General features: G+C 43.9%; 1 protein-coding gene across 1 annotated transcript in view; it reads left to right on the top strand.

Moving 5' to 3' along the window:
• Positions 1-15,277, top strand: part of POMT2 (protein O-mannosyltransferase 2) — a 41,939-nt gene that overhangs the window by 8,111 nt on the left and 18,551 nt on the right. Inside the window, exons 3-8 of the mRNA XM_072839474.1 lie at positions 4,852-4,956; positions 6,689-6,797; positions 8,527-8,635; positions 10,661-10,820; positions 12,131-12,237; positions 12,909-12,991. Of these exons, the coding sequence (XP_072695575.1) occupies positions 4,852-4,956; positions 6,689-6,797; positions 8,527-8,635; positions 10,661-10,820; positions 12,131-12,237; positions 12,909-12,991 (673 nt within the window). The remainder of the gene's footprint in view (positions 1-4,851; positions 4,957-6,688; positions 6,798-8,526; positions 8,636-10,660; positions 10,821-12,130; positions 12,238-12,908; positions 12,992-15,277) is intronic.

Here is a 15,277-nt window from a genome sequence, read left to right as displayed (position 1 = left end):
TGGTCTGTGACAGGTGGGCTTAGGGGCACAAGAGCATTGGGTAGGGACCAGAGAGGGGTGGAGAGAGAGATGGGATAGTGATCTATTTCACAATTAGCCCTGGGCCCAGAGCTGGAGTAGAAAATATTATGCTTCTTCCTATCTCTTCTATAATAGCAATAAAAATCAGAACACTTGAAAACAATCTGTTCTAGTCCCTTTCAGTGCATTATCTTATGTAATCCTTAGAATAACCTATGAAGTAGGTACCCTTGTATCCCCATTTTACCAATGGGGAAACTGGGGCACCGAGAGGACAAGAAGTTTGCCATCGAGAAGAAAACTAATAAGTGGCAGTCAAGGTTCAAGCTGACTTAACTTCTACTCTCTTGACCCTTATAGTGCACCGCACCATGATACTTACCTTGCCCCATTACTTGGATGACATCTGTTGCCGCTGTAGGATTAAACAATAGAGTGTGTGGAATGTTTGCACTGGGCTGGCCTGGGAACCAGACCCTCTGGTGGACAAGATTTTTTTTTTTTCCTAGGAAACCCAGCCCAATCTTTCAGCTGGGGACTGCCGGTCTGTTTTTGGAGTCCCTTAGTACTCACACAGTGAAGACATGCATGTGGAACAGTGGCTGATTTGTTGTGACTTAAGCCTTCCCTGGCTCATATCTGGTCCCTGTGGGCCGGGGGTAATGTGGGGCTACTTTCTAAGGCTCCCCTGGGGGAGTTTGGTCTGTGTGCCCCCCCTAATTTATATCTTGATGGTCCTGTGCTCTACCTGGTTGAATGGGAGTGATGAACACAATAGCTTTTGTAGGTTCTTTTTTTTTTTTTAATATTTTATTTATTTATTCATGAGACACACACACACACACACACACACACACACACACACACACACACAGAGAAGCAAGCTCCATGCAGGGAGCACGACGCGGGACTCGATCCCGGGACTCCAGGATCACACCATGGGCTGAAGGCGGCACTAAACCACTGAGCCACCCAGGCTGCCCTCTTTTTTGTAGGTTCTAAGGCCAAGCTAGTCAGAGAACCAGAAAGTTCCTTGAAGTTGCAAATGGCACATTTTCTCCTGCGTACTGAGGCCGCTAGCTGCCCCTGCATGCTGGCCCCCAGTCCTGAAGGAAATAGAAGTGCTTGCACAGAGTGAAACATTTCATCAGCACAGAAGGAAGTTAGAAGTCAAAAGCTACCTCTCCCCACATTTCTATTAGTTCTATTAGTTTTCTATTAATTTCTTATATATGTTATCTTAGAAATTTGGGGTGCCTGGGTGGCTCAGTTGCTTGAGTGTCTACCTTCAGCTCAGGTCATGATCTCAGTTCTGGGATCCAGTCCTACATTGGGCTCCCTGCTCAGCCAGGAGCCTGGTTTTCCCTCTCCCTCTCCCTGCCGCTGTCCCTGCTTGTGCGTTCTCTGTCTCTCTCTGTCAAACAAATAAATAAATCTTTAAAAAAATTCTTTATACAGACATAAGTGTGTGTATATTTATAGATGTGCACTTGAAAGACTTTATATACAAATAGGACCAGACTAAAACTGTTCAGCAACTTATATTTTGTTTTATTTATTTTATTTTAAACATTTTATTTATTTTAGAGAGAGAGAGAGAGAGAGCATGAGCAGGGGTAGGGGCAGAGGAAGAAGCAGACTCCCCGCTGAATGGGGAGCCTGATGTGGGGCTTGACCCTGGGACTCCAGGATCATGACCTGAACCAATGGCAGTCGCTTAATTGACTGAGCCACCCAGGTGCCGCAACAACTTCTATTTTAAACATGATATATCTTAACTTTTTTCCACATTAGCACATAAAAATATACTCCATAAAAAAAATCTATTTTATTTATGATTTTTTTTAATTGCATATAGTTAACACACAATATTACATTAGTTTCAGGTATACAACATGGTGATTTGACAAGTTTATGCATTATGCTTTGCTCACCCCAAGTGTAGCTGCCATCTGTCCTGTTATATTGCTATTACGATATCATTGACTGTAGCCCTTATGCTGTGCTTTTTATTTCCGTGACTTACTCATTCCATAAATGGAAGTCTGTCTCCTACTCCCCTTTCCCTCTAGCAACTACAGTTTCTACTCAGTATTTATAGTTCTGATTCTGTTTTTGTTTGTTCATGTTTTTTAAGGTTCCATTTATGAGTAGAATCATATGGTGTTTGTCTTTCTCAGTCTGGCTAGCATAATACCCTCTAGGTCCATCCGTGCTATCTTAAATGGCATGATCTCATTCTTTTTTATGACCGTTGTACTCCATTCTTTTTAATGGCTGTATATTATTCCAGTATAAAGATGTGCCATGCATTATTTTGCCCATCTTCAATTGGTGGACATTTATGTTATTTCCAGTTTTCAGCCATTACAAAGGATTTTGTAGTGAACATCGTTGTGTATTTATCCTTTCATAGTTGTGCAGATGTATCTAAAAAGTTTTAGCAGCTAAAGAGTCAAAGGATATACACATTTAAATTTGTGTTAGAGATTGATGTTTTTCTGCAAAAATACTGTAGTAATATATACCCCCATCAGCAGGGTATGAGGGTTCTTGCTTCCCCCACACCATTACCAGCAATGGTGTGATGATACTTTCAAAACTTTGCCAATTTGAGGGACACCTTGGGTGGCTCAGTGGTTGAGTGTCTGCCTTTGGCTCAGATAGTGATCCTGGGGTCCTGGGATTGAATACTGCATCAAGCTCCCTGTGGGGATACTGCCTCTCCCTCTGCCTCTCTCTCTGTGTCTCTCATAATAAAAATAAGATCTTAAAAAACTTTGCCAATTTGAGAATGAAAAATGGTGTGTCACTGTATTCATTTGCATGTCTTTACGAGTTGAGCCGAACATTTTCTTCATATATTTATTGGCCATTATTATTTTGTTTTCTCTGAATTTGCCCATTGTTCTAGTAGGTTCTTTTTCTTATTGATTTGAACAAATTGGTTAGGAAATTAGCTCAGGGCTACTTTTAACCTTAAGGGAACTGAATTTCGAGGGCCTGGTAAGGGCTCAGCATAGTACCAGGTGTTTGACCTATTGCACTCTCTAATCTTCACACCCACACCCTACTCCCTGAAAAGAGAGGTTTTATTACTTGTAGCTCAGACATATTAAATATTATCTGCAATCAGAAAGCTGAGATGCAAACTGTTACTGCATTTCTTCATTCTACCAGACCAGCTAAGCAGTCTGGAAATTTATACCAGCACCAGGTGAATTTGTCCTCTGAGATCCCAGGTGGGAAGGGGCGTTTGATTGTCACCTGTCAGTTTTTGTTCATTTAGGTATTTGGATGGCCGTCTTTTTAATACCTTCTCTTATTTTTTATTTTATTTTATTTTTTAAGATTTTATTAATTTACTCACGAGAGACACAGAGAGAGAGAGAGAGAGAGGGAGGGAGAGTCAGAGACACAGGCAGAGGGAGAAGCAGGCCCCATGCAGGGAGCCTGACGTGGGACCCGATCCCGGGCCTCCAGGATCACACCCCGGGCCGAAGGCAGCGCTAAACCGCCGAGCCATCTAGGCTGCCCAATACCTTCTCTTATTTATGTTAAATTAGTTACATTAATTTCTGAGCCCTAGGGTTTTGTTTTTTTTTTTTTAACAAGGCTTTATAATCATTTACTGTTGAATTTTGGCCTCTATACCTTGACATGGAACTATAGAGGGTGACTTGGGTTAGAGCTACTTATAATAAAAAGTGAGCTGGTTAGTGGTCCAAACCCAAGCCCCCACAAGCAATGTTGCAGGGAGAGACTTTCTTTTTTTTTTTTTTTTTTTTAATTTTTATTTATTTATGATAGTCACACAGAGAGAGAGAGAGGCAGAGACACAGGCAGAGGGAGAAGCAGGCTCCATGCACCAGGAGCCCGACGTGGGGATCGATCCAGGGTCTCCTGGATCGGGCCCTGGGCCAAAGGCAGGCGCCAAACTGCTGTGCCACCCAGGGACCCCGAGACTTTCTTAATACAGCCAGTATATCCTGTCCCTCCACACAGCCTAACTGGAGTACAGGGGTCTGGCTAGGGCAGCCTGGGGCTGTTAAAATGCTTGGTAATTGCTGACAATTTATATGGCTTAAGAGCTCTGATTGCTTGTGTGGAAATGAGGCTTTTACAACTGTTGAAAGATAGAAATGAAGAAGCTGATCTTCTTGAACATTTTGAAGGATTCACAAATCTCAGTCTTAGTGTAATAGTTGATTTGTTCTTGTTTGGAATGTGCCAAGGTTGCCCTCCTTTGAAACATTAGAAATAGGAGAAATAGGTTTCTGGCCTTTGTTATTTTTTCTGCTGGGACTTTTCTCCTCTGGGGAAAAGTGTCTGTCTTAGCATCCTTCCCTTGCTGCCCCCCGTCTTTCTTCCCTTCTGCCTATTGGTGGTGTGTAACTCCTTGGCCACTTTTCTCCCTCCTCATTCTGACTTGGAACCCATCTTCCTTTCAGTAGGTCAGGAATCAGCCCCTGCCCATGGCCTCCCCCATGAGCTTTTGTGTTTTATTTCATAGCAAATGAAAGACTAAACGAGAGAGCCCTTCCTGACTCTGCCCTTCAAATTGTGGGATTTTTTTTTTCTTCCTAAATGTTCAATTTGCACTATTCCCAAGAACTTGGCCTTAACACAAGAGAGGATTTGTTTCAAGCAAAATACTCTGTAGACAAAAGATTCTTTGCTCTGCAACAGCTGCAGGAGAAAATGTCACATTGGCAACTCCTATGGACAGTTGTCAAGGGAAGCCAAAGTCTGGGTGCAGCTGGAGGGAAGTTCAGGGGACAGAGGAATCTTCATATCTCATAATATTTTTGTTTGTTCTTCTCTCCTCAGATGCTGATAGGTCTTGCTGGCTACCTGAGTGGGTATGATGGTACTTTTTTGTTCCAGAAGCCTGGGGACAAATATGAACATCACAACTACATGGGAATGAGAGGAGTAAGGCTTCCTGACTTGCTCTAGACTGAACCCTGGGGCCACACTGTCAGAATTTAGACCTGGAGTGTTGACAGGTGTAGACAGAGGGACTTTGGGTGGTAGCGGGAGAGGAGTATTAATGGGCCTATATCCTGTAATAGAGATTCGGGTGTAGAGATTCAGAACTGGAATGGGTAAGAAGGGGAGAGGAAGCTGCAAATAATACAGAGATTGCATAGGTAGGAATAAGCACACACTGTCACCTGTTGCCCAGCCCATGTGAGGCTTCAGACTTCAGGTTGGAGAATAAATCTAGGACCCAGGCAGCCAGGAGTCTTCTGCAGCCTAGACATTGGGTTCAGCACATTGGCAAGCTACATGTCTTTCCTCTCCATGGCCACGATTACTGGAATGTTGCCTACCTCTGAGGGCCTTTCTTAAGCATCCCATACTCCTGACATCAGGTCTAGGTCTCTGCTTCTTTCCCCATGAAGGTTTCAGGCACCCAAAAGGGATTTTCCAGTCTTGTAGAGGAGATTACATGTTTGCCCACGTCCCAGCCTTGATAGAGCATCAACAGGCCTAAATACCCCAACTCTGTAGGGACCCCTTAACTGTAGCAAAATGAAAAGCTCAAAATCTGACTTTGGACATAGAATTCTCAGAGCAGGTTGCATTTATTAACAGGCTCCTTTTCTTGAGGAGCTCAAAGTACATTAGATAAATGCTGTGTGCTTACTTGAGCTAATCATTGGATGATTTGCATGGTCTATCATACTGTATTAAACAGGGATTACCCCTACCCAGGAGTTGATATTCTTAAGTGGTTCTGTGTCTTCCTAATGACTTTTAAACATCATGTAGCATACATAATTGGATAGAGGCCTGACTCACTGTGGGCTTGTTGTGCAAATTGAGAAGCCCAAATATAACAGCCCTGTTCTATTTCATGCTAGGACACATTGCTTTCTATTGACAAAAAGTGACAACCTAAATATGAGAATTGCCATTTCCCTGGGCATGTCTATTTATTTTTGATGGGCAGGGTAAAGAAGTGGAGAGAGAGCTGGTGGTTCCAAACAAAACAAAACAAAAAACAACTCAATGTCAGGTAGTTTTTTTTCCCCCAGAATCAAAATGCAACTTGTTAACTTCAAGAGTGATTTCTGGTGTGACTGAAGAAAAGAGCCAAGGGAGAAATAACAGAAATAACATTGTAATTCTATAGAATATTAAACACATAAGAGAGATCTTTTTCTACTTGTACCCACAGTTTTGTAATAGAAGCTAATGTTTATTGAGCACTTTGTATGTGCTAATAAAACTAGCTCATTTAATCTCTAGAGAAAACTGAGGTAGGAACTTTAGTTTTTCACGTGTCATGGATGGGGAGGCTGAGATTCAGAGATGTACTAGTTCAAGGTCACAGCTAGTGGTAGATGGAGCAGTCTAACCTCAGAGTTCCCAAATTGAAATCACTGTGCTATCCTGCACATACCTCCTTGGCTGAACTTTGTTGACTTCATGTCAGTGATTGAGGTGGTGCTCAATGGGGACCTAAATGTGGCTTGATTTGACGATTCACTGTCACACCATCCCTTTCTTATTTATAAGATATTCCAAGTGATTTCAGGTCACTGAGTCATGCCTGCGTCCAGATCCTCCATTTTAAACATTAGTTTGAACCAAGTCAAGTAGGTCTCTGATGCTTAGCTTAGCTGGCTGTTTGACTGTGTCTCTTTTCCTTCCATAGTTCTGTGCTTTCCTTGGTTCCTTGCTGGTCCCATTTGCCTATCTCACTGTGTTGGAGCTGTCTAAGTCCTTCCCAGCAGCACTACTCACCGCTGCCCTCCTCACCTTTGGTAAGTTGTCTTATACCATGTTTCTTAGGGAATTGACTGCCACATTATGAGTGTAGTTGGAAATCAGTACATTTAAGGATCCTATCCATAGACCCAAGTCTTAAGTACCTTTAAGATTGGGTAAATGTATTATAAATCTTAGTTTCTTCACCAGTGATTTTACATATAAAAATAGTTCCCTGCAGCAAACCTTTATATTATTAGAGGGGAGTGCTCACATACATAATCATAATCCCAAGGAATGATTGTCTCCAAGTTATCCACATTTAAGTTTGGTGTGACTAAAAAGACCAACTTGTGTGTGTGCATGTGTGCATATATTTGAAGGAGGCTTACAATTCTAATTCTGCTTCTCTCATGTTACTATCAAGATCTCTCGGGTTACTAGAAATTTGTACTTCTTAAACTGATTTCAACTGAATGCAAGGACAGATGTCTCAGAAGTAGCTGGGTGGCAGGAAATAGCAAAGTGGGAAATGGGAACTTAAATCTCTGTGGATAATTCCCACACATAAATGAGAGTTGATCTGTAGAAATTGATCCTATGCTATTCTTGTTTTATGAAAGTAAATCCATTATCTCATTGAACTTAACATTTAAAGAAGTCCAGGCCAAGTTATGTGGGTATTTCATGGGTGATTCTGGCTTTATTTTGACAGATTTGCAAGATTAGAGGGCCTCCTTATAGGATTGGTGGCTTTTTCCTTGTGTCTTTAATTTCCCTTTTCAGTTATTCATCACCTGCATTTCTCTTTTCATTCCACAACTTTTTTCCAAGCATCTCCTCTGTGCCAGGTTACTTTTTTGGGCCTCCAAGGATATGCTGATGAGACCCTGTGCTGTCATGTCACTTACCTGCTAGTGGGGCAGATGATAAATAAGCAAGTAAATTTTAAGTCTGAAATGTAACAATGTAAACCATAGTACAGTGTAGAAAATAGAGAAGAGTAAGGGAGAAAGTAATGGGGAGGGATTCTCCTGTAGGTAGGGTGGCCTTGAGCAAGACTTGAATGAAGCAGATTAAGCCATGCAGAGAAGTGAGCAAAGGATGTGAAGGCAGAGGGAACAGCATGTGCAGTGATCCTGATACAAGGCCCCATTTGGTGGATTCAGGAAACAGCAAGGAGGCCAAGTGTGGGCAGAGTGGAGTGTGTGAGGCAGAGGGTTTTGGGAGATGAGGTTGCATAGGGAGGGAGACCATGCCGGCTTTGACAGCTGTCTTGAGGACTTGGTTAGTCTAAGTGAGATGGCAAGACATTGGAGGCTTCAAGAAGGGACTTGATGTAATGCAATGTTGTTTTAAGAACAATCACTTCGGTGCCTGTGTGGAGAACTAGCTCCCAACAGGGACTTCATGTTAGACGTTAAGACTCTATCCTAGGTATAGGAAGTCTGTGGCTACCTAAGCAGGGTGGTAGGACTCCCTTTTTGATGGTGGAAATGAAGAGCCCTCGTCTCGGGACTGCTCCATCTGATTGAATGACGTGAGCCTCTCTCGGGTCATGGGCCTGAAAGCAGTGTGAGTTTTCTATCCCTGGACTTGGGTGTACCCCAAAGCTATGGTGGCCTTCCACCTCCCTGATAGCTCAGTGGCTCATCTGGTCTTGACCACATAAATGCTTACATGCAGTTAAGTATAAGGGACACTATTTCTTATTGTCAGGGTGTTTGGTTCTTGGGGGGCCCATCTCTGATTCTACTTTTTGACCACTGAGCTCATGTTTTTCAGATACAGGATGCCTCACTCTGTCCCAGTATATCCTCCTTGACCCCATCCTGATGTTCTTCATCATGGCTGCCATGCTGAGCATGGTCAAGTACAACTCCTGTGCCAACAGGTCAGAAACACTATCTTTGTGGGACTGGGCATTGGGGGTCAGAAGCTGTGGCAACTCCAGAGTTTCTGTAATAGTCAGGGACAGGATGGGTGCCTAGAGGACTTGTCTTGAAGCTACATTTAAGGCAAGCATACTTTTTTTTAAAACTTAGATTGCCCATTTTAGATCATAAAAATAGATTTTATTTATTTGTTTTAGAGAGAGAGTGCACATGTGGGCGGGTGAACAGGTAGAGGGGCAGAGGCAGAGTGAGAGAGAGAATCCCAAGCAGGCTTTATGCTCAGCGCAGGCACAACATAAAGCTTGATCCCGTGACCCTGACATCATGACCTCAGCCAAAATCAAGAGTTGTATGCTTAACCAACTGAGCCACCCAGGCACCCCATGAAAAATAGATTTTGTTATGTTTTCTGGGGATACCTTTATTTTTGTTTTACATAAGATAAGAAAATGTCAATTATCTTTTTAAAGAATATTATAATGGATGGACTTGGGTAGGGGTTTGTGGAGATTATGGGGGCTTCCTAATGCTTTCCCCCAACCCCACCATCTTCTGAGCCACCCCTTGGCACCAGTGCTGGTTAGGGATCCCAGGATAAGTTTATTCTTCGCCCTCTCTGTCCTAGAGGAGGAGAGAACCACAACAGGAACTGCCCTCATTTCCTGATGATGGGAATAATGTATATAAAGTTTGGCTTAAGGGCAGCCTGGGTAGCTCAGCGGTTTAGAGCTACCTTCTGCCCAGGGTGTGATCCTGGGGACCCAGGGTCGAGTCCCACGTCGGGCTCCCTGCATGGAGCCTGCTTCTCCCTCTGCCTGTGTCTCTACCACTCTGTCTCTCTGTTTCTCATGAATAAATAAATAAAATCTTAAAAAAAAAAAAAGTTTGTCTTAAGTGGTCCATTCTAGTCAAGAGGATCTCTACAAGCCCTGGTCAGTTTTAAAGCTATTCTGGAGGCCCTGGTCTTTTTCCAGAATAGTCTTTTTCAAATCATCCTTTTGCTTCTGAGAGAGTAGAGTAAGTCATTCATTCTATTCAAACCGAAAGAGCTGGCTCCGCTTAGGCTTTTCTAGGAGTCAGCCTGGTTTCACCACAGCCAGGCTTATTAAATTACATTAAGCTAATAAAGCTGGACCCAGTGACTACCATCTCTCTCTGGCTTTGGGTGATTGTCTACTTCTACTACATCCACTTCCACCTGCCACTTCTTGAGTACATAACTATGTGCCCGGTACTGTGCTAGGAGCCAGAGGTACAGAGGAACATAAGTCTCATAGTTAAGGAGCCTTCACTCTGGCAGGGGACGCAGCCAGCCAATGAGAAAATTGCAGCACCAAGAACTGGGTGCTGTAAGTATAGCAAACCTTGGAACCGACTGCCAGCATTTGGACCATGCTCCACCACTTGCTAACTGTACTGCTACCCTCTCTGTACCTTGGTTTCCTCTTGTGTGAGAAAAGGATAATAATAGGACCTACCTCCATGGGGTCATAGTGAAGGTTAAAGAGTTTATATGTGTAAAGTGCTCAGAACAGCTCCTGACACATAGTAAGCACTCAATAATTGCTTCTTTTACAAGGTCCACAGGTGACCCCAGGAGAGGGCTGACTTAATCTGATAGTTTCTCTGGATTTTCCTTTTCCTTCCACTTGATTGGTCACTACTGAAGAATAAACCTCTTGCTTACTTTGAACCCTGTACTTAGCCAGGAAGGCTACAGCCCCTTCCCTCCCCTCCCCCCCCCCCCCCCAAAATAACCTCCTCACTCTCACACTGCTTCCTGTAATTTTGGGAGTTTCAGAGACCATATCCTCCTTAGAGCCACACCATGGTCTCCTAAAGTTAGGAGCTCTCAAGAATGAGGGCAGTGAATTGAACACCAATAAAAAATAAATAATAAAAAAAAAAGAGGGCAGGCACAGCTTCTCAGGGTCATAGAACCTCTGCCTTTCCCCACTGCTGCTCTTGTTTTTGAGTTTGGTTCCAGCTGCCAAACTGAACTCTGTTGTCTTGTTGGTTTACAGGCCCTTCTCTGCCCCCTGGTGGTTCTGGCTCAGCCTGACTGGCATTAATCTGGCTGGTGCTTTAGGGGTCAAGTTTGTTGGCCTCTTTATCATCCTGCAAGTGGGGTGGAACACCATTTCAGACCTTTGGCACCTGTTTGGAGACCTCAGTCTTTCAGTGGTGAGAACCGAAGTGCTTGTAGAAATGTCTTTGCTCCCTGGTATTGCTCAGCAGAGCCAGTAGCCCTTCTCTGCCTCTGCTGCAGGTGGTGGAGTGGCTATATTCTGGGCCCGAGGTAGGCTGGATCTGGCCATTTTCTGTAGGCAGCATGACAGCAGAAAGTAGGCCAGGCTCAGCAGCTAGAGAATTTAAAGGGAGAGGAAGAACTAACATCCTTGAAATTTTCTTTTGGCATTTGTTTCTGTGATATTTTTTAAACGCTCTACAAACTACCCAGTCAGGGGAGTCTGTCCATCTGGGCTCATGCTAAATATATGGCAGACACTGACTGCATGGGACCTTAGGTAAAATGGGTAGATGACTTTCTGAACTCCCAATTTTCTTTCTCTGACCCAGAGTCTCCAGATTTAGAGACCAGTAAGGGCCTTTATTAAAGTATTATTTACTAGGAGCTGATTTTATGCCAGGCACTGTGCAAAATGCTTCACCTCCACTGTCTCATTTACCTCTCCTAACAGTCCTGTGAGATAGGTAGTTATTACCTTCTCTTTACAAATGAGGAAGTCCAGACCTAGAGAGGTAGTAATAGGTCCAAGACCATACAAGTTGTAAAAGGTAGATGTAGGATTTGGACTTAGAGGAGGCTGACGCTAGACCTAAACCACTTTGCTACAGTGCTTCTCCATCACCTCTGAACCAAAGTCTTGATAAGTTCATTTATTCGCTCAGAAAATATAGACAGACTACCCTTTAAGTGTGAAACGTGGAATATGTAGATGAAGAAAATAAGAATTCTTGCCTTCCAGAGATAATAGAGAGACAGAAATAAGTAAACAGGCGATTGCAGTCCAATCAAAAAGTGCTGTGAGGGCATGAGCCCAGGTTTAAGGGTCCAGGAAGGCTTCTGGGAGGAAGCTGAGTCCTGAAATCCAGATGAGGACCACTTAAGCATGTGATGGGTAGAGCTGGCACAGTACAGGAAGCGTGGGGACCATGCAGGAGCTCAGTGTGACTGGGATATAGAGGGGACTGATGAATGATGAGGCTGAAGATGCAGGGACGGTCAGGGGTCCTGGGTGAGGGCCTGCACAGGCAGCAGAGGGCTGGCACATGTTGGACCCTCTGTAGTGCCTGGGTGGTGGAATGTTAGGGAAACACTAGGGTTTCCACATATTCTTTCTTGTTGGCTGTTAGCTTTTTAATTTTTGATGATTTTGACTTATACATAAAAAGTTACATGTAATGCACATCTAAGGTATAAGAATAAAGCCCCAATTATGCTCAACACTCCGCACTGGCTCTGTTTGCAGGTGACTGTGGGAAAGCACCTGACTGCTCGCATACTGTGCCTCATAGCACTGCCCCTGACTCTCTACACGGCCACTTATGCCATTCACTTCATGGTGCTGAACAAAAGGTACAGCAAAGCCTTTCCAGCCTCTTGCCTCTGGTCTTCCTCTTGCCTCTCAACCCCCCAGGTGGGCCATGTGATTCCTGGGTCTGTGGTTGGGATGTTAGAGGGACCTGATGGGTTTTATCTGTTTGTTTCCTCCTATGTTCTATCTTTTGGGTATCTAAAGGGCTCAGAAAAGCCAGCCCCCTGGCCTGAAGGAAGAGGAGAATTTCCTAATAGCCAGACTGCCCCTTATCCTTAAACAGAGTCTCTGTGCTTAGCAGAGGTGGGCCAGAATAAGGTGTGCACTTGGAGGAGGGTAATGATCTCAGTAACATTAACTGCAGATCCCACTTAACAAGTAGCTATCAAATGTCAGCATTTTATACATATTATCTCACTTAATTACTATGAGTTTTTAGTTCTTTTGATTTTTTTAAATCCCCAATTTATAAATGAGGAATTGAGGCAAAACAAAGTTAGGTACTTCTGAAGGTCACCTAGTTAATAAGTGGCTGAGTTGAGATTTGGACCCCCAATTCTCCAACTCTGTCACCTGTGTCTGTCCCATGATACTACACTGCCACTACCATTGTACTTCTTTTAAACTAGTTGTGCAGGGCTCTTCCCAAGGCTCCCAGGAAATTGGAATTTCTCTCCATGAGCTTGTCTCTCTTCTGCTCCTTTCCCCACAGTGGTCCTGGCGATGGCTTCTTCAGTTCTGCCTTCCAGGCCCGGCTTTCAGGCAACAACCTTCACAATGCTTCCATCCCCGAACGTGAGTATCTCTTGGCCTTTACGAAGGTAGGTGAATTGGAAAAGACAAGTATGATAGCTTGGGTTATTTTAGCCTGTAGGTGACAAACTAGGAGAAAGATCCAGTTAGATCACATGAAGTGTGGCCCTCAGCCACAAGTTCTTGGACTGTCTGTAAAGAATAACTTCTCCTTTGTGGCTTTGGAAGCATCCAAGTCAGCTGCGTGGGAAGGCAACCAGAGAGAATCTGGTGAAAGGACAAGGCCCTCTGATGCTAGTAATCAGTCACCATCATATTCTAACTCACCATTCAGTCACTTTTTTTTTTTTTTTTTAAGATTTTACTTATTTATTTGAGAGAGAAAGAGCATAGAGGGAGAGGGAGAAGTAGACTCCCTGCTGAGCAGAGAGCCCAACGTAGGGCTTGACCCCAGGACCCTGGGATCGTGACATGAGCCAAAGGTAGATGCTTAACTGACTGAACCACCCAGGTACCCCTCACATCCAGTCACTTACTCACAGATTATAAGTGAGCACATGTTAGCCACATTAGATGGACGCCCTGCAGAGTAGAGGATCTGGTGTGTGTTAAGTATATAAAGAGCGAACACAGAACTATGTGGATCAAAGTGTGCAAGAGATCATTTCTGCTAAGGGGTTGGAGAGCATCAGAGGTACATAGAGTGAGAGGCTATGGAGTCAGGCCCTGGAAGAATGGGTAGGTTGGGCCCAGATTATGAGGAATTGAAACATTTGAGTGAGGTGTTTGACTTCATTAAACAGGCAGTGGAGACTCAGTGGAGGCCTTTGAGCAGGGAGGAGCTGATGGCAGAATACAGGATGGCTAGGAAGGGGATGGGATTAGAGGCTGGGATAGCTTCTGGAAAGTTGTTCTGAGGACTCAAGCAGGGCATCATGGTAGCAGCCATAGGAGTAGGGCAGATGGGCATGGACAAGGGAGATTGGACCTGGAAAGAGAGGAGGAAAGATGTCACTGAGGACTTGAGTCCAAGTAATTATTTCTTGGAGGCACAACAACACCCTCTAGTCTCTCCAGTGCCTTGCATAGTGCCTAGGTCAAAGGGGACCTACCAAGACTGTGCATAGAATGAGAAATAGGAAAGCAGGTAAAAGAGTTGGTTTAGAGAGACAGATATTGGGTTCTACTGTAGAGAGATTGACCTTGAAATGCTTGGGGAAATCCATGCAATGGGCCAGCGGGCTTGCAGCTGATGCTTTCAGAGGAGGAATCAGCCAGCTAAGAGGGAACATGATACTGTGGCAGTGGCTGTGATCTTTAAGGAACCTGTAGAAAGAGAATGAGAACAAGGCTGAGGTCAGGTAACTGGGGAGTATAGAAGAATGCGGATTAGGAAAGAAGGCTGCAGAGGACAGTCCATGAGGGAGTGTGGGTTGAGAAGGGGGAACAGAGCATTTCCAGAAGCAAAGGTGGTCAGCAGTGTACAGGGTTGCATATGCTAGCCTTCATGTGAATGTAGAAAAATGGAGCTATGGCATTTAGCAAATTCCTTCTCATGATTTAAAGGCGTAGCTCAGCTGTGATCTCTTCCATCAAGCCAGCCTCTCCTTACTCTTGCATGAGAATTCATCCTACTCTCTTCCAGACTCGCATCACATCACATGTTGTCACCCCTTTGCTGGAGCATTTGCCCATTGTCCTGTGCTCATGGGTGTGTGCAACTATCTTTCCCAAGACTGGGCTCTCCCAGGGCCACAGCCAGACCTCCTCTATCTTTGGATCCACCATGTAATTGGTAGGATCTGTTGACCAAATGAACGAGCAAAGGAAGACCTGGGTAGCCTATCACTGATGGAGCGAGACCTATCTCAGTGGGCTGGGGAATGGCAGACAGGCAGGTTACAGGGAACTGAGAAGAGGGACATTAAGGAGGGAAAGAGACTTTGTAGTTATATAGGGCCGACAGGGTGGGTATTCTTGGGTAAACTCTTTATTCTTTTTTTCTTTAATTCAGAATTAAAAAAATAAAACCCAAACACCATTGAACAGTTATTTTATATAGTATTGGATTCAAAAAGCACAAGTGGATTTCACAAAAGTGAAATTTATCTTAATGGTGTATCATAAGGTTGTATCTATCTTGAAGAATATTCTAGGTAAGATAGGGAATGCTTTCTTTATTCTGTTTAATGTATATATAGACTTTGAAGGACAAACTGTTTCTAATCTCTTGCTATTATATATAGAGCTTTGATAATACCACTATTAATACCAGCTTCTTCTGAAGTCCTGAGGAAGGAAGGGAGACCCTGTAGTGACCTCCCACTT

This window comes from Canis lupus, chromosome 9, assembly GCF_048164855.1.
Source record: "Canis lupus baileyi chromosome 9, mCanLup2.hap1, whole genome shotgun sequence".
Classification (NCBI taxonomy): Eukaryota; Metazoa; Chordata; class Mammalia; order Carnivora; family Canidae; genus Canis; species Canis lupus.
The sequence above is the reverse complement of the archived record's forward strand: the minus strand, read 5'-3'. Positions and strand labels throughout refer to the sequence as shown.